Source organism: Budorcas taxicolor, chromosome 10, assembly GCF_023091745.1.
Source record: "Budorcas taxicolor isolate Tak-1 chromosome 10, Takin1.1, whole genome shotgun sequence".
Lineage (NCBI taxonomy): Eukaryota > Metazoa > Chordata > Mammalia > Artiodactyla > Bovidae > Budorcas > Budorcas taxicolor.
In genome coordinates, this window is record NC_068919.1 from 34,168,918 (window position 1) to 34,192,263 (window position 23,346).

Sequence of the window (23,346 nt, forward strand, 5' to 3'; positions counted from 1 at the left end):
AAATATTTGCTAAAATTCACCAGTAAAAACACTGGGACCTAGATACAGGGCTATCAGATTGCCTCTTTCTCCTTGAGTTTTGGTAGTTTATATTCCATTTCACCTAAGTATTCAAATATTCCTCTTACTATCTGTAGGATCTGTAGTGATATTCCCTTTCATTCCTGATATGGTAATTTATATCTCCCCCCCTTTTTTTTTTCCTGATCACCCTAGCTAGAGGTTTATCAATTTTGTCTTCAGAAAACCAGCTTTTTATGTCATTTATTTTTCTCTATTTTTTGTTCATTTGTGTTCTATTTTATTGATTTCCTTTTTTTTCTTCATTCTGCTAAATTTGGATTTAGAGACAGTCACTAGTTGAGGTTTGCTTTTCTTACCCACTTTTTGACATTCCTTGCCTTTTATTGAAATGGTTAAATAATTTATATGTTATGCAGTTATTGAAATGGTTGGGCTTAAATCTACCATTTTACTATTTGTTTTGTTCCATCTGTTCTTTTTTCTCCCTCTTTTTTCCTCTTTTCATGCTTTGTTTTTAGATCAAATAGTTTTTATTCCATTTTATCTCTATCACTGGTTTACTGACCATAACTCTTATTTTTAGTGGTATTTTTTAATGACTTCTCTAGGGTTTGTAGTATACAACTTGAAAATTCTGCCTTCAAAAACTACTGTATGCCTTCACATGTAGTATAAGAACCTTACAACCAAATACTTGCATTTCCCCCACCATCTTTTGTGCTATTGCTGCCAATCTGTTTTCTAAATATGTTACTAACTTCATAATACATTGTATTTTGGTTTTTATTAATCAATTACCTTTTACAGAGGTTTTTGAAATAAAGAGGGAATGTCCTTTATAGGGCTTCCTCTACAGCTAAGCAGTAAAAAAATTCACCTACAATGCAGGAGATGTGGGTTCAATCCCTGGGTCAAGAAGATTCCCTAGAGGAGGAAATAGCAGCCCACTTCAGTACTCTTGCCTGGAAAATCCATGGACCAAGGAGCCTGGCAGGCTACAGTGCATGGGTCGCAAAGAATCGGACACGACTGAGCACACACACACACATCCTATATATTTACCCATATATTTACCATTCCTGGAACTGTGTATTCCTTTGTGTTCAGCCAGATAGCATTCTGATTTTATTTTCCTTCTGCCTGAAGAATTTCTTATTATTTCTGATTAGTGCAGGTCTGCAAGTGATGAATTCTCTCCACTGTTACTAGTCTGAGAAAGTCTTCACTTCACCTTCGTTTTTGAGAGATATTTTTGCTGGATATATGATTCATGATACATGTTTTTCCTTTAGCACTTTGAACATTGTGTTTTATTGTCTTCTGACCTGATAGTTTCTGTTTAAAAGTCTGCTTTGATCATCTGTCTGTAATTTATCTTTTTATCTTCTGACACCTTTTTAAGATTTTCTTCTGTCACTAGTTTTCTGCAATTTGAATATGATGTGCCTTGGTGTCATGCTTTATGTTCTAATGGTTGGTATTCACAGAGCTTCTTTGAACTACAGACTTACAGTTTCCATAAAATTTGGAAATTATTCAGACTTTTCTGTCCCTTTTCCTTCTGGGGCTCTGATTACAGAAGGTTAATCATTTGATATTGTCCCTCAGCTCACTGGAGAAGGCAATGGCACCCCACTCCAGTACTCTTGCCTGGAAAATCCCATGGACGGAGGAGCCTGGTCGGCTGCAGTCCATGGGGTCGCTAAGAGTCAGACAAAACTGAGCGACTTCATTTTCACTTTTCACTTTCATGCACTGGAGAAGGAAATGGCAACCCACTCCAGTGTTCTTGCCTGGAGAATCCCAGGGACGGGGGAGCCTGGTAGGCTGCCATCTATGGGGTTGCACAGAGTCAGACACAACTGAAGTGACTTAGCAGCAGCAGCAGCAGCAGCAGCACAGCTCATTGAGGCTGTTCTTTTGTGGGTTTTCTTTGCTTTTTCTCTCTGTATGTGCTTTATTCTGGATCATTCACTGATCTTTTCTGCAATATCTTATCTGCTATTAATCCCGTCCAGTGCATTTCCTATTTCAGGTATTGAAGTTTTTTCATCTGTGTAAGTTACACTTGTGTTGTTTTTTAAAAATGTCTTCCATTTCTTCCCTCATCATAGTTCTTATTTCCTTTACATTCTTTATAATAGTCATTTTTAATTCCATCATCTTGACATTTTTGGTCTGAATTTCTCCTGGTTATGAATCATATTTTCCTTCTTTTTATGCCTGTTAACTTGTGAGTAGTTATCAGACACTATGAAGTTTACATTTTTCTGTACTGTGTTTTATTATGTCCCCTCCCCCACCCCCTGCTTTTTTTTGTTTTTTTGGCTGCACTGCACAGCTTTCAGGATCTTAGTTCCTGAATGGGGATTGAACCCCGGGCCACGGCAGTGAAAGCTCCCAGTCCTAACCACTAGACAGCCAGGTAATTACCCTTATGTTCCTTTACATACTGCTGGACTTTGTTCTGGGATGTAGTTAATATCCTTGACTTTTGCTTCATCCTTTCCAGCCTTTAAGTTTTGTTAGGACAGCCTTTAGTCTAGATCTAATTTAGCCCCACTCCTAAGGCAGTGCCCTTTGGAGGATTCTGCCTTAGGTTCCATATATTATGAGGTCTCTCAACTCTGTAAGAACAAGAACTATTCCCATCCCTGTGGATTTCAGGAATTATTATGCCTGCTTATTTCTGCTGGTTGTTTCCGCAGCCTTGGATAGTTCCCTCTCTCCCACGCACAGATCAGTTCTCTGCCAAAGATGTGAGTGGACTTCTCTGCAGAGCTTCAGAAATCTTTCTTTCTCTGGGTGTAACTCTCCTCTTCAGTCCTCTGCCCCACAGTTTCTAGGCATCCTGGCCTACCTAACCTCTAGTCTGTCTTCCCAGCTCAGCAAGACTCCTGGCCTTAGGTTCCTTCTCCCTGCACTGCAGTCCCCAGTTATCTGGGGGCACTCTCAGCACAGTTATCTGGGGCACTCAAAGGCTCACCTCATTCCCCTCCTCTCAGAATAACAGTCCTCCACTACTTGTTGTCCAGTGTCTGAAAAACAGTATTTATATATTTTGTCTGGTTTTCTAGTCATTTAAGGCAGGAAGGAAGTTCTTACAGTAGTTAGTTCTTCATGGGAATGTTTGTAAGTCTCCACTGCTAGCCTGCTTGATAAGTCACAAAATCATAAATGACCCTAGTCCTACTGATCACACCTCTTCCAGAGCAGAACTGCTCCTGTAATATTACCAAGACATGACCAACTAGCCTCTGCTAGATAATTATAGCATCATAACCCACTGCTATAATGATCAGCAAATTTTAAAATCTTGAATCAAAATCTGCTTCCCCAAATTTACATTCATTGGTCCTATCTCTGCCTCTAGAATGGTCAAAATAACAAGTCTAATTCCTCCTCTTTCTCTTAACTACCTTCACATGAATTTTAGGAGACCACTGCCATACAGTGGACCACGTTAAGTGTCCTCTTTTCTGGTTTAAACATTCCAGTTACTTAAGCCATTCCTCATAAAGTGATTTTCCAAATCCTTCACCCTCCTAGTTAACCTCCTCTAGACACATTTAACTTTGTCAGTGTCTGTCCTTAAATGTGATCATAGAATTCTACAAGTGCTCTAAGCATATTCTGACTAAACAAGAAGGGTCTGTAAACTCCCTCAATCCAGATAACATATTTCTCCTAATACAGCCTATAAATAAGTAAACTAACTTTATCTACCATGTAGCTCTTTTGGTCCTCCTGAATTCATCATCAGCTGAAACCCACTGGCCTTCCCACAGTTGTCACCATATCTGACCAGTCTTCTGCAGTGAGGGCTTGATGACAGGACCTCATATTTGTCTCTGTTAAATGTGACCTTGTTCACTTCAGTACATTGTTCCAGCTCATCCAGCTCTTTTGACTCTTCTGCCTCTGGTAGTGGCAGCAGATATATAAATACATGTATATTTATAAATATAAAATAGCAGCATCTTTATATTTGAAGGGCAAGACATCACTATGTTCACCCATTCAGCAAGTGCATATTAAGCATTCACAGTGTGGAAGGGATTGAATTTAGGGCCATGAGGGATGCAGGGTAATATAAGCCACAGGTCCTGCTGTCAAGGATCCTATAATCTGGTGGGGAACAGAAGACATTCATGCATGATTATGAGCTAGAAGATGCTCAACGCCATGAGAGTCCTACAGGAAAATTCTTTGAGGATTCCTCAACCTGAGAGATTACTACATAGGTAGCAGGGAAGTCTTCAGAGTGGAGGTGCAGTTAATGCTGGACCCCCATGGATGGGCAGCATACTAAAAAGGCTTTTTAAGCAAAGGAATAACAACAGTAATGGCAGTTCTCTCAGTAGGTGGTCCCAAAGATAGAGGCAGGCCAGCAGAGAACTATTCCAGAATTACCCCAAATAGTCCATTTGGAGTGAAGCAGAATTGTGCAGAGGGGCACTTGAGCAGGAGAATATGGTTCTAGCTGGATCATAGAGCGCCAAAATGCCCAACCAGGGAATCCAAACTTGATTTAGCAGCTAGTGGGGAGCCAGTGGATGTTTTTGGACAGTAGGGAACATCAGAGTATATAAGAAACATTAACCTGCAGGGAGATGTAACGTGGAAGGGAGTGAGGGATACCTGAAGCTGGGGACGGCTGAGGGCAGAATATCAGACTGTCCCAAGCCAAGGCAGGGCACTGGCCATGGGAGTGAAGATGAACAGGTGGGCGCCATAAAAGTGGGATGACAGGACTCGGGTTTGGAAAGGAAGGGGAGGAGTTGTAGAAATCTTGGTGACTGACCCGAGGATGTTTAAGGGGGAAAACATGTGAAAGAATCAGATGAAATAGGAGCTGGTTTGTCTTGGCCCTTTTTTTTTTTTTAATTCTGTCATCTATAATAAGCTGCTTGAATCTGGACAGGGTTTCTCAGCAGCCACATTTTGACGTTTTTGGCCAGATGCTGCTTTGTGGGCCTGTTGTCCTGTCCGTTGTAGGATGTTGAGCTGCATCCCTAGCATCTACCCACCAGATGCCAGTAGCACCCCCACAGCTGTCACAACCACAGAGGCCTCTAGTTGCTGCCAGATGCCCTGCGGGGAGCAAAATCACCCCTGGTTGAGAGCCACCAACCTAAACTGTTGACTGAAGAGTCTTACTATGGTACTCTTCAGCCTGCTGGCTTTAGAAATGATGGGTCTGTTTCATTCTTTTTAAGGTTAAGTCTTTTGAGAAGGACAGGCAAACAGAGAAACGTGTGCTGGAATCTGATCTCGTGGACCACGTTGTACAGAAACTGAGGACTAAAGTCAGTGATGAGAGGACTACCAGGTAACTTAGTAAACAAAAGACCAAAAAACCAGCTGCAACTGCCTACATAAAATTTTCATACATTTATTTTAAATGTCAGTTTGATCCTTTGGGGAGATAAAGACAGGTCAGAATAACTTTTTTTTCCCCCCAGTGTAACTTGTAATGAACCATAGTAAAGGTAACTTTTAATGAACCATAGTACAGCTTCTGAATAACTCAGTAGTTTAATTATATAACTCCGTGTAAAACTAGTCATAACTTACTCTCAGCATTTGTCCTTCATAACACGTCAAAGATTATTTTATCATTTTGAAAAGCCTGAGGAACCACAGTCTAGCTGCCATTTATCTCATTTGGTCAGTGAACTGCAGTAGTGTTTTGTCACTGGTTTTGAAAGATCTAATATTCTGGAAAATAATAATGTTCTGGGAAAAGTTCTCACTCATCACAGCAATGCAAATTGGTTCAACTGTCTGCATAGGAATTTAACAAAGTTAAAAGCCTTAAAACTAAAAAAAAAAAAAAATTACCCAGCAATTCCACTTCAGGAATTTACAGTAAAATTATTCCATAGGGATAGTACAGAGATGTCTATCAACACACATTGTTTATAACAGCAGTTCTCAAAAATTTTGGTCTCAGAACCACTTCATACCCTTAAAAATTATTCGAGGACCCCCTAAGAGCTTCATTTATGTGGTTTATATCGATCAATATTTCTATGTTAGAAACTAAAATGTAAACATTTAAAAAATACTTATTCTAAAATAACAATAATAAACTCATTACATGCAAACCTAAATAACAGTTTTAATGGAAATAACTATTTTCCAAAACAAAATAAATTTAGTAAGAAAGGTAGCATTGTTTTACAGTTTAACAGATATTGTTGCTTTAATTTTTATAATCTGTAATGCTAAGTAGAAAAAACTACATTGTTTTATTCTTATTATTACTATTATTGTTTTATATTGTCTGTTTCTGCAGTCAGTCTCTTATGATATACATCATGTAGTCTCTGGAAAATTCCATTACACATTAATGAAAGGATACCAATAAAAGGATAATTAACCTGTTAGGATTACTGTGAAAATACTTTTGACCTTGCAAATACCTGTGAAAGGATCTCAGGGACCTCCAGGGTCTCTGAACCACACTTTGGGAACCTCACTTACAATATCACGGTAATTCAGTGATAGAAGATTGCTCAAATTACAGTAAATACAATGAAATACTGTGTAGCCTTTAAAAATTATTTTTCTAATAAAGCTGAGTTTATTATAAGGAAAGATGTCCACAAATAAGATATGATCCCATTTTTGTTGCAACCAAAATATATAGCTCATACACAGAAAAATGTCTGGAATGATGAACCACATTTTTCATTGTAGTTATTTTTGATTAGTGGGGTTACAAAGGATCATTTCCCTTGCTTTTCTATATTTTTGTAAGTTTTTTATTTATGCTTAGAAAAAGAGTACTCTACTGGGGGACTTCGCTGGTGGTCCAGTGGTTGAGAATCCTCCTTGCAGTGCAACGGACACTGGTTCAATCCCTGGTCAGGGAACTAAGAGCCTACATGCCACAGGGCAACCAAGTCCACGTGCCACAACTGCAGAGCCCACGTGCTCTGGAGCCTGCGTGCTGCAACTAAGATCTAACACAGCCATAAATTTTTAAAAAAATTTAATACTTTTTTTGACTTACATCAGTAATTCTCAGTCCAGAGTTTTGCCCTACAGGGGACATTTGGCAATATTTGCAGAGATTTTTGGTTGTTGTCTACTACTGTTATCTAGTAAACACCAGGGTGGTGGTGGTTTAGTCACTAGGTCGTATCTGACTTGTGTGACCCCATGGACTGTAGCCAGGCTCCTGTGTCCATGGGATTTGCCAGGCAAGAATATTGGAGTGAGTTGCCATTTTCTTCTCCAGGCGATCTCTTCCCAACCCAGGGACTGAACCCAGTCTCCTGCATTGCAGGTGGATTCTTTACCAACTGAGCCACCAGGGAAGCCCAGTAAACACCAGGGCTGCTATTAAACATACTATAGTGAAGAGGACTGACTCCCCACCTGCACCCCAACAAAGAATTATCTGACCCACATGTCAGGCTGAGAAATCCTGGCTTATATAAAATCAATGTTCTTGCTTGCATGCCTTCCCTGGCCCCGGCCCTGCCCATCTCCACCTAGCTTGAGTAAATTCACTGTCAGGCTCTGGGGGGAGGGGGCGGGGGCGGGGTGTGTGTGTGTGTGTATCATGTTCTTGAAGTCTCTAGATATTAGAATTAAGAATCCAAATCAAAGGCAGAGCTTTAGAAAACAAAAAAGTCAGCTAATTAATAGCGACTATTAGTAGTAGTACAGGCAAACATTATTAAGACACTTAACAGGCCAGATGGATTTAGTTTTAGCAGGGAAGGGCTTAAAATCTTTCTTCCATGTGAATGATTATTTCCCTGTTTTCCCAAGATAGAGTGCTATTATGTCTCTCAAAGGCTATAAATTAATTCAGTCTGAAAGAACATCCATTCACAGCTTCTGAAAGAATCTCATTTACTAAATGTTCTCTGGTGGGTGATCACCAAGGTTGCATCCATAATGAAGGTGGGGCATTGCTAATGTTTCCTTGTATTGTGAGGAGAGCAGAAAGAACACCCATTGTATTTCATTGAAATTAGCTGCTTCTGTTGAGCCAGTATTCCAAACCCATCTGAATAAATCAGAATGTTGTCTCTAAGAATGTTAATTTGAAGTGACATCCTTTATAATTTTTATTTGCTCTTAATAAAAAACATAATTAAGTGCAAATTTTGTTTCCTCCACTAATGACCAATATTTATTAAATCAGTATATTTAATAGAAAGCCTCTAAGTGTAGCTCACTATAAATTATGTGTTGCTTTTGTCTTAGCGACTGTTTATTCTAATTGTTTTTGTTTGCTTGTTTTTAGAGAAGCTTCCGATAATCTTACAGTACAAAATCTGAAGGGATCATTTTCTAATGCTTCAGGTATAATTACTAATTGTAACTTAAACATAATAATGCTTGTGTGTGTGTGTACATGTTTGCTCTAAATACTTAGAACTGTGGCTAACTCACTGCATCAGTAATATCCTCTTAAAGTAACATATGTACAATTAGTTATACCAAAAAGAATTAATCCCTATGAAACTTACATTCTAGAAAATGATAAAAACCACTGGGAGTTTGGTGACTCTTCTGGTCCTGATATGTCTGTCTTATTTTTACAAGTGGTTTAATCTTCCTTTGATTCAGTTTATTATGTAGATCAAATGTGGATAAATTTTCCCCATATAGAAGATTGAAGCAAAGTATTCTGAGATGCCCTGGAGACACTATGTAGATTTGTTTTCATGAAAGCCAAGAGGAAACAGTGGTGATAGTTACACCTTTAGTTTTACTACATTTGTCATCCCAAGTGAAAAGGAAATGTCCCAGTGAAGTCCACGAGAAGACACTACTTGACATTTAAGAGAATTAAGTCTTTTGGGTTCATTTCTGTTAGCAGGCTTTCTGCCACCATCAGACTTCAAATACTTAGAGGAATTTAAAGAATTACAGTTGGGAAATGTTAAGCTCGCCTTTCTTTCCTTAGGTTCATGAGGTTTGACTCATTGTGCCTCCCTGCGCCTTTGTCACCTCCCACTGAAGGAGGGAAGGCTGCGGTCCTGACAGAAGTGTCAGAACTGCTAGGCGATAGTGGGGTTCTGGGGTTCTGGTCAAGTGCAGACAGCTGCAGAGACAGAAAATAAGGCTTAGACATGGTCCAGTCCCTAGAATCACCCCCAAGTGGATTCTAATCATCTCTGCCAGCTCTGCAGTGTGTAATAGAAAGTGGGACCAGATAAGGCCATAACTGCTTAAACTCTGTTTCAGGCTTGTTTGAAATCCATGGAGCAACGGTTGTTCCCATTGTGAGTGTGGTCGCCCCCGAAAAGCTGTCAGCCAGCACCAGAAGGCGGTATGAGACCCAGGTACATGGTCAGAGTCCTCAGCTTTCTAACATGAGCCGCAGAGGAAGAAAACGAGAAAGGGAACGAAGGGACAGTTTCCTGGAAATGTTTTTCTTCCCAACTCCTGAACTTGGTGACTTCTGAAAATTTCACCAACACAAAGCATCTCAGGTGCCAAGATTCTGCCCTGTTTGTCCTCCAAAGAGGCCTCAGTGTACACTGTAGGCACCCAGAAGCAGCTGTTGTCAGAAATACTGTGTCCAAACAAAAAGTTTCTGATCCTGTTTGGTTTTGTTGTACATAACAAAGCAGAGATCTACCCCAAGACATGTAGCAGGTTCCTCACTGCATACATGTTTTTGGTATCTGTTATTTGCCTGATTCTGTGCTAAGTGCCAGGTAAAATGGAAAACACGTGACATGGCCACAGTCCTCAAAGACTTTATAACCTTAGAAGCATATATATAGTTGGAGAATAGAAGAAAATCAGTACTAGGATGCTGAATTAAGTATACTGAATGAGTGTTAAGAGTATGCTACAGACGTGGGGGAGAGAGAAAGATCAGTGTTGGTATAGACGATCAAGAAAGGCTTCGTGGAGGTGATCCCTGAAGGATTTCAGCAGGCAGAGAGGGAAGATGAGGGCATTCCAAACTGAAGGGACAGAGGGAAGGACAGCGTAGAAAAGCTAATGAGCAGAGTTAGGACACTGGCCTCATTTGAGAGTAGGGTGTGAGAGGGTAGCCATTACTGAGGAGTGTAATTAGACTGAAACACAAAAGATCAAATTACCTCATTTTGTTAGCTTTCCTGGCTATTTCTCAGTGTTGGGTGGAAACTCACTTTTCATATCTACCATATTTCAGTTCCATGTTCTCAATGCTGTCACTGTCCCCTTCTTAAATTTAGCTTAATACTAAAATCTCCCTGCTTCTGCATGCACTGTTTTACAGTACTGAGCTTTTATTACATGTCAGTTCAAAATTATAAAGAAATAAGTGGATTAGTAAACAAAGGATCAAGGTAGGCTATAAAATCTCATTTTCCCTGAGGTCGTAATACACTAGACACTCATCTTACTGAGGTGGATGAAGAGCACGTCCTTATATAGTATTTGGGATCCCTTTTAGGCTTTGGTTTGTCACCTGTGATTGTTTCCTAGAATAAGAACTGAAATGGTAAGAAAGATGGCTTGACTGGACAGGTTCTGAATTCTAACACACTTTCCTTCTTGTTAGGTACAAACCCGACTTCAGACCTCCCTTGCTAACTTACATCAGAAAAGCAGCGAAATTGAAATTTTGGCCGTAAGTCACTTTCTTTAACTTCCTGAGGATGGGTTTTGTCCACACTGTCAAATTTTTGCTGTCAACAGAATTGGGATACAGGCCTGTTTCTCCTAATCTCTTCCTCTGAAAGACTGGGAGTAGGGGGACTGAAAACGAAAATCATTTTTCTAAATGTTTCAGGCTTCCCTGATAGTTCAGTTGGTAAAGACTTTGCCTGCAATGTTCGATTCCTGGGTCGGGAAGATCCACTGGAGAAGGGATAGGCTACCCACTCCAGTATTCTTGGGGTTCCCTCATGGCTCAGCTGGTAAAGAATCCGCCCGCAATGTGGGAGACCTGGGTTTGATCCTTGGGCTGGGAAGATCCCCTGGAGAAGGGAATGGCTACCCACTCCAGTATTCTGGTCTGGAGAATTCCATGGACTGTATAGTCCATGGGGTCGCAAAGAGTCGGACATGACTGAGCGGCTCACTCTTTGACTTTCCAGGCCTTTGCAGGTAGTGCTGCCAAAGCTTTGTGGTGTGATGTGTTAGTTTTAAGTGCTGAGATCACATCACTGCCAAATTCAATAAGCAGCACGGAAGCATCCCATTCATGCTGCTCCATCCAAAGTGACACCACAGTCACAAGTCAGTATGTGCTGCTTAGGATCCCTGACGTGATACATTTTTGTGTATCAATAGGTGGATCTACCGAAAGAAACAATCTTACAGTTTCTGTCCTTAGAGGTAAGCAAGATGAACTCTTCTGCACTATAGTCTTTAAAATTCCAAAGTTTGCTGTTGATTTGCCGAAAGAAAGTTGAAAGTGGCATTATTTTCTTTTATGATATGAGGCATTTTTCTAGCAGTCCCAGGAATCTAGGAGCATTGTTTCTTTTATGTGATATGAATTACTAAATCAGATTTTGAGGGAATCACACTTTCCTAGTGTTGTTTTTTTTTTTTACATTTCAGAGATGTTTTTTAACAAACACCTAGGGTTTTTACTGTGTCTCGAGCTCTAGCAGGCCTTGTTCTAAGCACTCTAGGAATGTTAACTCATTTAATCATAACAACCCCAAGGGATACATACCGTTACCTTTTTACAGATCCTTATTTTACATTTTATGGAGAATGGAAACAGAGAGGTTAAACATCTCACTCAAAGTCACCCAACTAGGGAGTTGCAGAGCCAGGATTTGAACCTAGGCAGACTAGTGGAATCTACATTCTCACCCACTATCTGTGCTGCTTCAAACAAACCTTCATTCCAACTAGGGAAGCTCATTTGCAAAACTAAAACTATATGGAAGGTCTTTCTGTAAAAACTGAATGTAGGTCTTTTTTTATATGCTTTTTTTTTAATAGGTACATACCTTTATTATCAAATAGCCTAACTGAACATTTTAAAAAATTTAATATTTACCTTTGCTATAAGAATATTTAACTGTAAGAATAACTACATGTGATTTTTGCAGCATATCTAACCAAAGAATACTTTTGTCTATCCAGAGTGTTTAGTCAGATTAAGTTAGATGAAAAATGAACTTTCCCCCGGAACTGACATTTCATGCTATATTTTAAGGTTATTCTCCATTTATATAAAATATTGATTATATTCCTTGTACTGTACAATATATCCTGTAGCTTATAAGCTAACTTCCCCCTCCGCTGTCCTCTATCCCCACTGGTATTCTCCTGTCTGGTAAATAATCATACAGCACAATACTGGTAATTTACTGCTTCATGAGCCACTCAAACAGGTGCACATCAGAGGTGGCATCTCCATCTCACCTAAAGTCAACAGTTGGCAGAAATAACAGTTGGCAGTCACATTAACACACTGGGGCTCCAGCACTCTTAGGCAGGATCTAGTAAGCTGGTTTTATAAAGAAATTCAGTTCTTCAAAAGAAGAACCCTTGCAGTCTCCCCACTAGTTCTTTCCCCCTGTAACTGATCTCTTCAGTGTACTTAGAGGGGGGATGGCACTGACACCTCATTAGTGACCCAGGAAAAGTCAGTTAATAAACCTTAGTACCTGTTAAGTCTTATCTATACTTTTTCCTAGTGGGATGCTGATGAACAGGCATTTAACACAACTGTGAAGCAGCTGCTGTCGCGCCTGCCAAAGCAAAGATACCTCAAATTAGTCTGTGATGAGATTTATAACATCAAAGTAGAAAAAAAGTAAGTTATCACTTAGGCATTGCAGGTTTCAATATAGGTTAAAACTCAAGCTGGGGAGGGGTGGGGGGCGTTGTTTGTTTTTAGGAGTTTCTCCCCAAGAAGGGGTTTTAGGGTGACAGATATGTTATTGTCTTGTTGAGGTTAGATGACTAATAAATTGCTATGTTAGAACTGCAGTTGGTGACCAGTGAATACATGTCAGGACTGTGAATCACAGTCATGATCGTATCAATAACAACACGGTGATCTCAGTAGCAGCTATCCCAGTTATCATTTTAATCACCCAGGTAACTCCTATGTTTTATGTCCCCTTGTCAGAATGCCAGTTGTTCATGTTTTCAAACACTAAAATGTTTTTAGTGACTAGCCTTCCATCTTGTTTTTGATTACACAGAACTCCTACAGTTAAGTGTTCTAAAAATAAATTATCAGCCCCGTTCTTTACCCATTATACTGATCCCGTCTTCTCCCTCCTCTTGCAGGGTGTCTGTGCTCTTCCTGTACAGCTACAGAGATGACTACTACAGAATCTTATTTTAATCCTAAAGAACTATCATTACACTGTTCAAACAGGCAGGAGCTTATACTACAAAACACTGTACATTCATTATAATTTTAAATTAGCTTTACATTCTAAGCTGTCCTACAGAGCTGAGCTTTGTAGGTTTTTCATGTGTAATATTATAAATTTATCTTTTGAATAAATGTTTTCATATATCTGTTGCTTTTTAATTGCAAATCTATTAACACTACAGGGTTTATGGAGCTAGAACACAAGAAAACAGCTTTGTTCTTCTCTTAGCCCTATATACCAAGCACATGAAAATGTCCAAAGTAAAGGGCATAAAGAAATCAAATATCATCATTAACTTGGAATCTTTATTCTTGATGATTCTCTAATAAGCTTATCCTTAGTCTGGTTAAGCAGACTCTTATTTGGCTATGAAACTCATTCAGATTTGCTTAAGGAACTAAGATGATAAAATTATACAGCCAGCTTGGAAACCCATGAAATAACACAACTTTTAATAAAATTGTCAGGTTTCAGTTCCAGTAAACCAAAAGACAGGGCCTCAAGCCTATACATAATCACATCATTCCAGAACGAGAAGCTATGGCCAGAAACTTTTCATGGGGTAGGAAAAAGAATAAAAGTTGGTCAGTGCTGATAAATACAGGTTAAATAATACACTGCTCTTTACAGATGGCTACAGCGTCTGTAAACTATTATCCAGGAATATACAACCGTCCAACACAAACCACTAGCCAGATCTAAGATAAACTGGCTTCGTGTAACTAGCCTGTAAACACTGCAGCCCTTCTTCCATCCAAAAATGACCCTAATCTCACATGAAAACAGTCATTATAAGGGAATCAGAAACTCAGCTTTGTGGCCAAAAATAAAAACCAAAGGAAAAACAGCAATTCAGTGGTTAGTTGGTGAAAACGGGAAAGCTGGTGCCCTTCACTGCGCTGCTTTGCTCTTCTTACTCTTGCTCTTTTTGTCCCTCTTCTTCAGCCCATCCATGTTAGCTCGCAATAGGTTTGAATAAGCCTAAAAGACACAGAGCGTGACCTTAGTGCAAAGAGTTGCAAATTGGTGGAGCATCTGCCCTACTTCCGTAATGGATTTAAGGTTGCCAAAATCAGGAAGCCTAACTGATAAAGTATAGAATACTATGGGACACCTGTATCCTAAGGAATATGGTGTAAGGCAAACACCCTCATGTTATAGCAGCTTCTGCAACACCCACTATTGAGTTGCACATTTTTTATTTTTTTTTAAGCAAAAATGGAAGACTGCAGGCGACTTACATAGTACTGTAAGTACAGCATATATGAAGCCTAAGACAACAAAATTTAGCTAAAAAGACAATGTCAGTGTTGAAGTAAAATTCATAGCTTGGCAGCTTTTACTTGTAAACTATTGGTAAAACACAGTATCACAGGAGAGCAGTGAACTTAAATCACAGTCTTAACCCAACCCAGTGTTAAACATTAGGCTGACTCTTGCTTCAAGAAATGGGACACAGAGAACACCAGAAACTCACCATCTGAAACTTATTCACTTCTTTGGAGCTCACCTGGAAAATAAGGGGGAAAAGAGCACCCCTGTTACCACAAAAAAATCATCTGCCTCACCCAGTAAAACTCAAAAGCCTCATGAAGACATCCTAACCTTTAAAAATATTTCTTCCCCACTGCAGGAATGGGAAAGCTATTTTTCTACTCCACTTTCCTCTGCCTGAGGAACAAGTAAAGTAGCTCTGCAGTTTGAGAATTGTACCAAGATGGGAAACATGGGCTGCTTAAGAAGCTATGCTTCTCGCCTCTGTTGAAATCTCTTAAACACATTGCACTGACTTTTTCTAAGGAGTCTAAGCAGTGTCAAAGAACTTAACCTTTTGTGCAAGATACATTTAAATTACACCCTCCCCACCTTATTTTAAACCTACTTTCCATTAATTCAGGCCCATGTAAGCAAACTGCAAGCTGCCACAAGAGAAGTTTTATGTCTGAAGATTCCTTAGTTTTCCGTACTTCGTGATACCCAACTTTATTTTTTTTAAGCCACATAAATGCTTGCTTTACTGTAAAAATTTTCTCAAGATAATTGGTAATGGAAGATTAAACAACTAATTATAGCCCACATTTTCCTGAACATCCTATACTGATTAGAGGGCAGCCTGGTTCTGCCCCAGTAGAATAAAGAAGTATTCATTTGATCCAAGGAGTCTTCTTGCTTTGCCATCAACTTCCACTTTGAAAGGGAAAGCTAGAACTCTTACTCAGTGTGCCATATGCTCAGTAGTGTCTGACTCTCTGCAACCCCATGGACTGTAGCATGCCAGGCTACATGCTCAAATTCAAAGCCTGATATAATACGTTTGGTACCTGAACCACAACGATAAAGGAATAATCAGCTTAAAAGTAAAAAGCATCTGGTACCAAGAAACTGTTCACTGAAGCCCCAGCACAGTAAGGGAATTAGGAATCAAATATGCCAGCTGCTCCTTACAGTACTACTCTGAGTAAGGACCGATATGCTAATATTTTTTTCTAACAAGTGTTTGACTTCTACCGCCTTCATTTTAATTTTGCTCTTGGGCTTTCTATTAACAGCTGGGGAACTACACACTAGGCTTTATTTAGTAACTTACAAAAAAAAAAACAAAAAAAAAACACAAAACCTGGTACAGATATAACCCATCCTCAGTTAAGTTCAAGTCTTTAAAATTCCAAAACAGGAGTATTAGGAGTCCAACTTACCACAGTGCTGATCTTCTTTTTCCCATCAGTAGCTCTTAACAGACATTTGTTGTCGGAGGGCTCAAAGCCCTCCACAGAACCCTTCCTTGGAATGGGTTTAGTTCGGCCATCATCTGCATGAAAAATACATCCTGCTGATCACAGCCACAGACTTAACAGGTAGACAAAAAGCTAATAAGTCGGGAAGGGATACAAAGAGGATACCTAATCCACCTCCACTGATCTAGTTCTGTTAACCACATTATCTGCTATCACAGATGGCTTGGCCACATCTTGGGAACCTACCTGCTACTCCCAAGATGGGAACACTGTAATATCAAAGCACATTAAATCTCATTAATCATGGTGCGACCTGGAATCCTTGACAAGGACAGCCCTGACATGACTGGGGCCCACTGGAACCGGAGCTGACTCAGGTGGCTAAGTGCTGGGGGCCGCACCAGCCCCAATCCCTAATACTCTCTGGCCCCTCAGCTCTGAAGGGGCCCAGGATAAGGTGGAGGAAGGCAGGGGAAGCAGAGGATGCGCAGCAGAAAGATTCTGCCTGAGGCTCCCAGTCACTGGGCACCCGGGCCGGGGTCTCGCTCGGCCTCCCAGCCCGCTTCCGGCCTTGCCGCGTCCACAGCTGCTTACACTTCTTCAGGGTGATGAACACGCTGCCCGACAACCGGCACTTCTGGAAGAGCCTAGTCAGCTCCGTCAGGAACTGGAACACAACAAGCCCGGCCCCGTTAGGCAACCACAAACCCCCTTCCCGCCTCGTCAAGTCCCTGTCCCTCCCGAAGAAAGAGACAGAGGTCCCGAGCTAAGCCCCAAACACCATCGGTCCCTCAGCCGGCCATCTCTGGCTATACCTGTTCACTCTCCAGCAGCACCATCCCGGCGCTGCTGGCTCCGCTCCGTCAGCACAAGCCCCAAGCCTCTGGAGCCGGAAGTTTCACTCGGCCTGGGCGGGACTTCCGCTATTAGGTTTCTTGGCTCTTTCACCCAATCCCTGCTTCCACCGTTTCTCCGCCCCACCCACCTCGCGCCCGCGCTCAGTGACGCCCCCTTCTGTTCCGGGAGAGCGACGACCCCGAAGGCCTTTGGAGTGTGTCTGATTTCACGGACAAGCAATGCCCTCATCCAAGCAGCGGAAGGGAGTAAGAGCGCGGAAGGATTTGATGGAAACCTGTAGCTGTGGATCAGCTGGTAGAGAATCCGCCTACAATGCGTGAGACCTGGGTTCGATCCCTGGGTTGGGAAGATCCCATGGCGAAGGAAAAAGCTACCCACTTCAGTTAATTCCATGGGCAAGTCCATGGGGTCGCAAAGAGTCGGACACTACAGAGCAACTTTCACTTTATAGCTGTGCACATTCAGCTGTGTGTTGGGCAAGTTACCTAACAGTTCGGTGCTTCAGTTTCCTCAACGTATACTAATAGTATCCACACTTCACAGTGTGGCTTTGAAGAATAAATGAGCTAATATTAAACAAAACAGTGCGTGGCTCATAGAGCCTGCTCAATAAACATTAGCTCTTCACTTCACGACCCAGATAATCATGATGGTGTGATCACTCACCTAGAGCCAGACATCCTGGAATGTGAAGTCAAGTGGGCCTTAGGAAGCATCACTACGAACAAAGCTAGTGGAGGTGATGGAATTCCAGTTGAGCTATTTCAAATCCTGAAAGATGACACTGTGAAAGTGCTACATTCAATATGCCAGCAAATTTGGAAAACTCAGCAGTGGCCACAGGACTGGAAAAGGTCAGTTTTCATTCCAATCCCAAAGAAAGGCAGTGCCAAAGAACGCTCAAACTTCCGCACAATTGCACTCATCTCACACGCTAGTAAAGTAATGCTCAAAATTCTCCAAGCCAGGCTTCAGCAATACGTGTACCGTGAACTTCCTGATGTTCAAGCTGGTTTTAGAAAAGGCAGAGGAACCAGAGATCAAATTGCCAACATCTGCTGGATCATGGAAAAAGCAGGAGAGTTCCAGAAAAACATCTATTTCTGCTTTATTGACTATGCCAAAGCCTTTGACTGTGTGGATCACAATAAACTGTGGAAAATTCTGAAAGAGATGGGAATACCAGACCACCTGGCCGGCCTCTTGAGAAATCTGGATGCAGGTCAGGAAGCAACAGTTAGAACTGGACATGGAACAACAGACTGGTTCCAAATAGGAAAAGGAGTACGTCAAGGCTGTATATTTTCACCCTGCTTATTTAACTTCTATGCAGAGTACATCATGAGAAACGCTGGACTGGAAGAAGCACAAGCTGGAATCAAGATTGCTGGGAGAAATATCAATAACCTCAGATATGCAGATGACACCACCCTTATGGCAGAAAGTGAAGAGGAACTAAAAAGCCTCTTGATGAAAGTGAAAGAGAAGAGTGAAAAAGTTGGCTTAAAGCTCAACATTCAGAAAATGAAGATCATGGCATCAGGTCCCATCACTTCATGGGAAATAGATGGGGAAACAGTGGAAACAGTGTCAGAATTTATTTTTGGGGGCTCCAAAATCACTGCAGATGGTGACTGCAGCCATGAAATTAAAAGATGCTTACTCCTTGGAAGAAAAGTTATGACCAACCTAGATAGCATATTCAAAAGCAGAGACATTACTTTGCTGACTAAGGTCCATCTAGTCAAGGCTATGGTTTTTCCTGTGGTCATGTATGGATGTGAGAGTTGGACTGTGAAGAAGGCTGAGCGCTGAAGATGATGCTTTTGAACTGTGGTGTTGAAGAAGACTCTTGATTGAGAGTCCCTTGGACTGCAAGGAGATCCAACCAGTCCATTCTGAAGGAGATCAGCCCTGGGATTTCTTTGGAAGGAATGATGCTAAAGCTGAAACTCCAGTACTTTGGCCACCTCATGCGAAGAGTTGACTCATTGGAAAAGACTCTGATGCTGGGAGGGATTGGGGGCAGGAGGAGAAGGGGACGACAGAGGATGAGGTGGCTGGATGGCATCACTGACTTGATGGACATGAGTCTGAGTGAACTCTGGGAGTTGGTGATGGACAGGGAGGCCTGGCATGCTGCAGTTCATGAGGTCGCAAAGAGTTGGACACAACTGAGCGACTGAACTGAACTGAACTTGTCGTTTTTATCATTGCCATTGTATTACATTCCCAAGGGGGTCCTCTGAACTATTCCTCTTCTCTGACCAGGCTCGGTGGCCCCAGCTCTAACAGGAAGGCCTGGAGTCAGGTCTTAGTTTTGCCTCAGTTCAGTCAGGAGACCTGGGGTCTAGGTCCAGCCCTGCTGTTGCCAACTTGAACCTTAAGGCCTTGATACAGTCAAGTATGAAATCATGCAGTGGGTTTTCACTGAGGGTCTCTTAGCCTGTGCCAGGCACTATGGTTGGAGTTGGAGCTACTGCAGGATAAAAGACAAATTCCTGGTTTCCTGAAACTTGGGTTAAAGGAGAAGGAAGGAAATAAATAATAAAGAAGAAGTATAGCTTCAGATAATGACGGCTATGAAGACAACTAAACACGATGATTCAGGTTGGTGTCAGGGAAATCTCTCTGAGGAGAACTTTGAGCTTAAAACTAAAGGGACCAGCCATTCAAAATCTAGGAATAGAGTGTTTCAGACACAGAGAATGGCTAGAGCAAAGACCCCCAAAGGGGAAACAAGTTGCCATGTGTTCATAAGGCTTGGGGTGTGGGGGTGGAGTGGATGTGGAAGGAGGGGTGAAGGAATATGGAAAACTGGGAGAGGTAGCCACTGACCAACTCATATAGGACTCATATAGGACCTGTGGTTACGACAAATTTGGATTTTGTTCCAAATACAAAGAAAAGCTTCTTGTTAAGGAAGTTTTAAACAGAACAGTGATAATTTATTTTACATTTTTTAAAGATCTTTGGTCTGTGGTGTAGAGAAGCTACTGTGGAGACAAGGCAGGAAATAGGGAGACCAATTAGACAGTTGCATTAGCTTCCTATTGCTGCATAACAAATCTGCACAAACTTAGTGTTTTACAGGTCTGGAGGTCAGAAGTCTAAAATCAATGTGTCTGCAGGGCTACTTTTCATCTGGAAGCTTCAGAGGAAAAATCTGTTTCCTTGCCCTTCTAGAAGCCACTTGCATTCCTTGGCCCATGGCATCCCTTTCTCACTTCATTATAACCCCTTGTTTCCATTGCCATGTCTCCTACTACTGACTTTGATCCTTTTGCCTCCCTTTTATAAAAACCCTGGGGTTATATTAGGCCATCCTAGATAATCCAGGGTAATCTCCCCATGTCAAGAGATCTTTAATTTAATCACAAAGTCCTTTAAACATGTAACATAACATATTCACAAGTTCAGGTATTGGGACATAAATAACTTGGGGGAGATATGGGGGTGACCCCAGAGGTTATTGCAAAACTCTAGGTGCTTGCAACATTTGCAATCAGATTAGTGTATACTTCAAAAGTAGAGTCAATAGCACTCGTACACAATTGGCTGTGAACATTAAGAAGAAAAGAGGAATCAGGGATGACAAACAGGCTTTCGATTTGAGCAAATGGGTGATGGTGATGACATTTACTAAGATAGGAAAAATGTGAGAGGTAAAAGTTTTGTGAGAAGAAGAAAGGGGTTATTTTGGTCTTGTAATATCTGAGATTCCTATTACATATCCAAGTGGAACTATTAAGTAAGCAGCTACATACACAAGTTTGGAGTTCAGTGAAAAGGTAAAAGTTATAACTGAAACTGGGAAGGCATCTTCATAGGCCCATGGTACTAGAACAGTTTGGTGAAAACCCCTCCTATAAAGCTGTCAGCACAAGACCACTCTGCAATGACCAGCACTATAAATAGCCTCTAAAGATCCCTGGGTCTTGCTGTCACTAGCTCAGAAATCAGAGTCCTGGTTTGTAAGCACCAGATTGGCCAATTATAGATTATATGCTTGAGCCCAGGCTTCCCTGCTGGCTCAGTGGTAAAGAACCCACCTGCCAATGCAGGGGACTTGGGTTCAACCCCTGTGTCTGGAAGATCCCCAAGAGAAGGAAATGGCAACTTACTCAAAGTATATTTGCCTGGGAAATCCCATGGACACAAGAGCTTGGCACACTACAGTCCTTGGAGAGTTGGACATGACCTAGCAACTAAACAACAATGCTTGAGCCCTAGTTCTGGGGTGGATGAGGTTCTGACTCTTTAATCTTCCTTGCCTTTCACCAAGACCCACAGTGGAGGATTACAAATAGGTTCAGATCCTGGAGAACTGAAAGCCAGCATATATCTGCTACACAAGGTTTTCAGGGTGCTGGACATTTGGAAGAAACTGTGAAATCATCAGAGACTGGACATATTTAAGATGTGTTGTAGACTGCCAGGAAATGTGAGGGCTCACCTGATATTTATGGTCATGAATTTAAGTGAAACTAGTTACAGACTTGTGTGATCCAAAGGTTGCCCTAAATGATGAGCTTTGTGCTCTGACCCTCTGTTATTCATTGAACATTGAGAAATGTTTTTTAGAGGTATAGGCTTCGTGATGGTGACACCAGGGTGAAGGAAAGAGTCCTGTTGTGCTCAAGGAGCACAGAACAAAGAGGCCATGATTCATCCAGGGCCTTGTCGGAATTAGCCATCAAGGTGGACACATCTGACTACTTCCCAACTCTTTGTGACCCTATGGACCGCAGCACACCAGGCCTCCCTGTCCATCACCAACTCCCAGAGTTTACTCAAACTCATGTCCATTGACCCTTCAGCTTGCTCTAACATAGTAAACATGGATGCTTACATTTAAATTAATATCAGGCATTGGCAGTTCAATGGTTAGGACTCAGTGCTTTCACTGCTGTGAGCCCAGGTTCAATCCCTAGTCAAGGATCTAAGATCCCACAAGCTCATGTGCTTCAGCCAAAAAAAAAAAAAAGAACGAAAAAATTCAGTTCTTTAGTTTCTCTAGCCACATTTCAAGGACTCAATATCCCCATGTAGCTTGGATAGTGCCGGTATAGATTAGCATTTCCATTAGCACAGATTCTATCAGACACCACTGCTGTGGATAACATCGAGGCTGGCATGCAATGAATGCTCAGCAAAGAGTACTAAGCAGTGCTATGATTTATAGCCCAGCCACCTTCCTACCCAGGCTTCCTAGGTGGTGCAGTGGTAAAGGATATGCCTGCCAATGCAGGAGATACAGGAGACTAGGGTTCAGTCCCTGGGTTGGGAAGATCCCCTGGAGGAGGAAATTGCAACCCACTCCAGGATTGTTGCCTGGAAAATTCCTTGGACAGGGGAGCCTGGCAGGCTGCAGTCCATGGGGTCATGAAGAGCGTGCGCACACAGGCACCTTCCATTATCTGGACACCACCATCTCGATTTCTGCCCTTACCCAATTACCACCTGCATTGGTAGTTAACACTTTTAAGATGACTCATTTTATACATAAAGTTTATTTAATATTATTATCATAAAACTACCATGCGGTCCAACAATCCCTCTACTGGGCAAATACTCTGAGAGAACCGTAATTGAAAAGATACAAGTACCACAGTGTATACTGCAGCACTATTTGCAATAGCTAGATGCCCATCAACAGATGAATGGATTAAAAAATCAGTGGTACATACATATGATGGAATACTACTCATCACTAAAAGGGATGCATTTGAGTCAGTTCTAAAGGGGTGGATGAACCTAGAGCCTATTATACAGAGTGAAGTAAGTCAGAATGAGAAAAACAAAATTGGACATCAATGAATATATATGGAATCTAGAAAGATGATACTGATGAACCTATTTTCAGGGCAGCAATGGAGACACAGACATAGAGAACAGACTTGCAGACACAGTCGGGGAAGGAGAGGATTGGATGAACTGAGAGCAGCGTGGAAACATATATATTACCATATATAAAACAGATAGCCAGTGGGAATCTGATGTATGACTCAGGAAGCTCAACTCGGTGCTGTGCGACAACCGAGAGGGGTAGGATGGGATGGAAGGTGGGAGGGGGGTCCAAGAGGGAGGGGACATATGTATACCTATGGCTGATCCATGTTGATGTATGGCAGAAACCAACACAATATTGTAAAGCAATGGTCCTCCAATTAAAAATAAATAAAGAAAAGCAAAAACAAAATCATTATCATAAATGGAAAACCCGTATTTTTGCCATAAATAAAAGATGATAAAAACAAGTACTATGAAACAAGATAATGTGGCTAAATTTTAAAACTTTAGATTTAAAAAGTAAAAATAATGAATAAAAACAAGAAGGAAATGAATCAATGTATGAAAACAAACACCTGAAAATAAATTCTCCAATGAGAAAAAATGGAATC

General features: G+C 41.2%; 2 protein-coding genes across 2 annotated transcripts in view; one reads left to right on the forward strand and one right to left on the reverse strand.

The window, feature by feature from the left end:
* The window catches only part of EIF2AK4 (eukaryotic translation initiation factor 2 alpha kinase 4), a 100,754-nt gene extending 87,273 nt beyond the window's left edge, over nucleotides 1-13,481 (forward strand). Inside the window, exons 33-39 of the mRNA XM_052646297.1 lie at nucleotides 5,244-5,356; nucleotides 8,294-8,352; nucleotides 9,241-9,338; nucleotides 10,556-10,624; nucleotides 11,290-11,334; nucleotides 12,657-12,775; nucleotides 13,258-13,481. Of these exons, the coding sequence (XP_052502257.1) occupies nucleotides 5,244-5,356; nucleotides 8,294-8,352; nucleotides 9,241-9,338; nucleotides 10,556-10,624; nucleotides 11,290-11,334; nucleotides 12,657-12,775; nucleotides 13,258-13,315 (561 nt within the window). The 3' untranslated portion in view covers nucleotides 13,316-13,481. The remainder of the gene's footprint in view (nucleotides 1-5,243; nucleotides 5,357-8,293; nucleotides 8,353-9,240; nucleotides 9,339-10,555; nucleotides 10,625-11,289; nucleotides 11,335-12,656; nucleotides 12,776-13,257) is intronic.
* Nucleotides 13,482-13,634: 153 nt separating this feature from the next.
* Nucleotides 13,635-16,991, reverse strand: SRP14 (signal recognition particle 14). The gene is made up of 5 exons (XM_052646849.1): nucleotides 16,900-16,991; nucleotides 16,679-16,751; nucleotides 16,046-16,158; nucleotides 14,827-14,859; nucleotides 13,635-14,330 (listed from the first exon to the last, which is right to left on the reverse strand). The coding sequence occupies exons 1-5, from the start codon at nucleotides 16,921-16,923 to the stop codon at nucleotides 14,241-14,243; spliced, it is 333 nt and encodes a 110-aa protein (XP_052502809.1). The 5' UTR covers nucleotides 16,924-16,991; the 3' UTR covers nucleotides 13,635-14,240.
* Nucleotides 16,992-23,346: the final 6,355 nt, after the last annotated feature.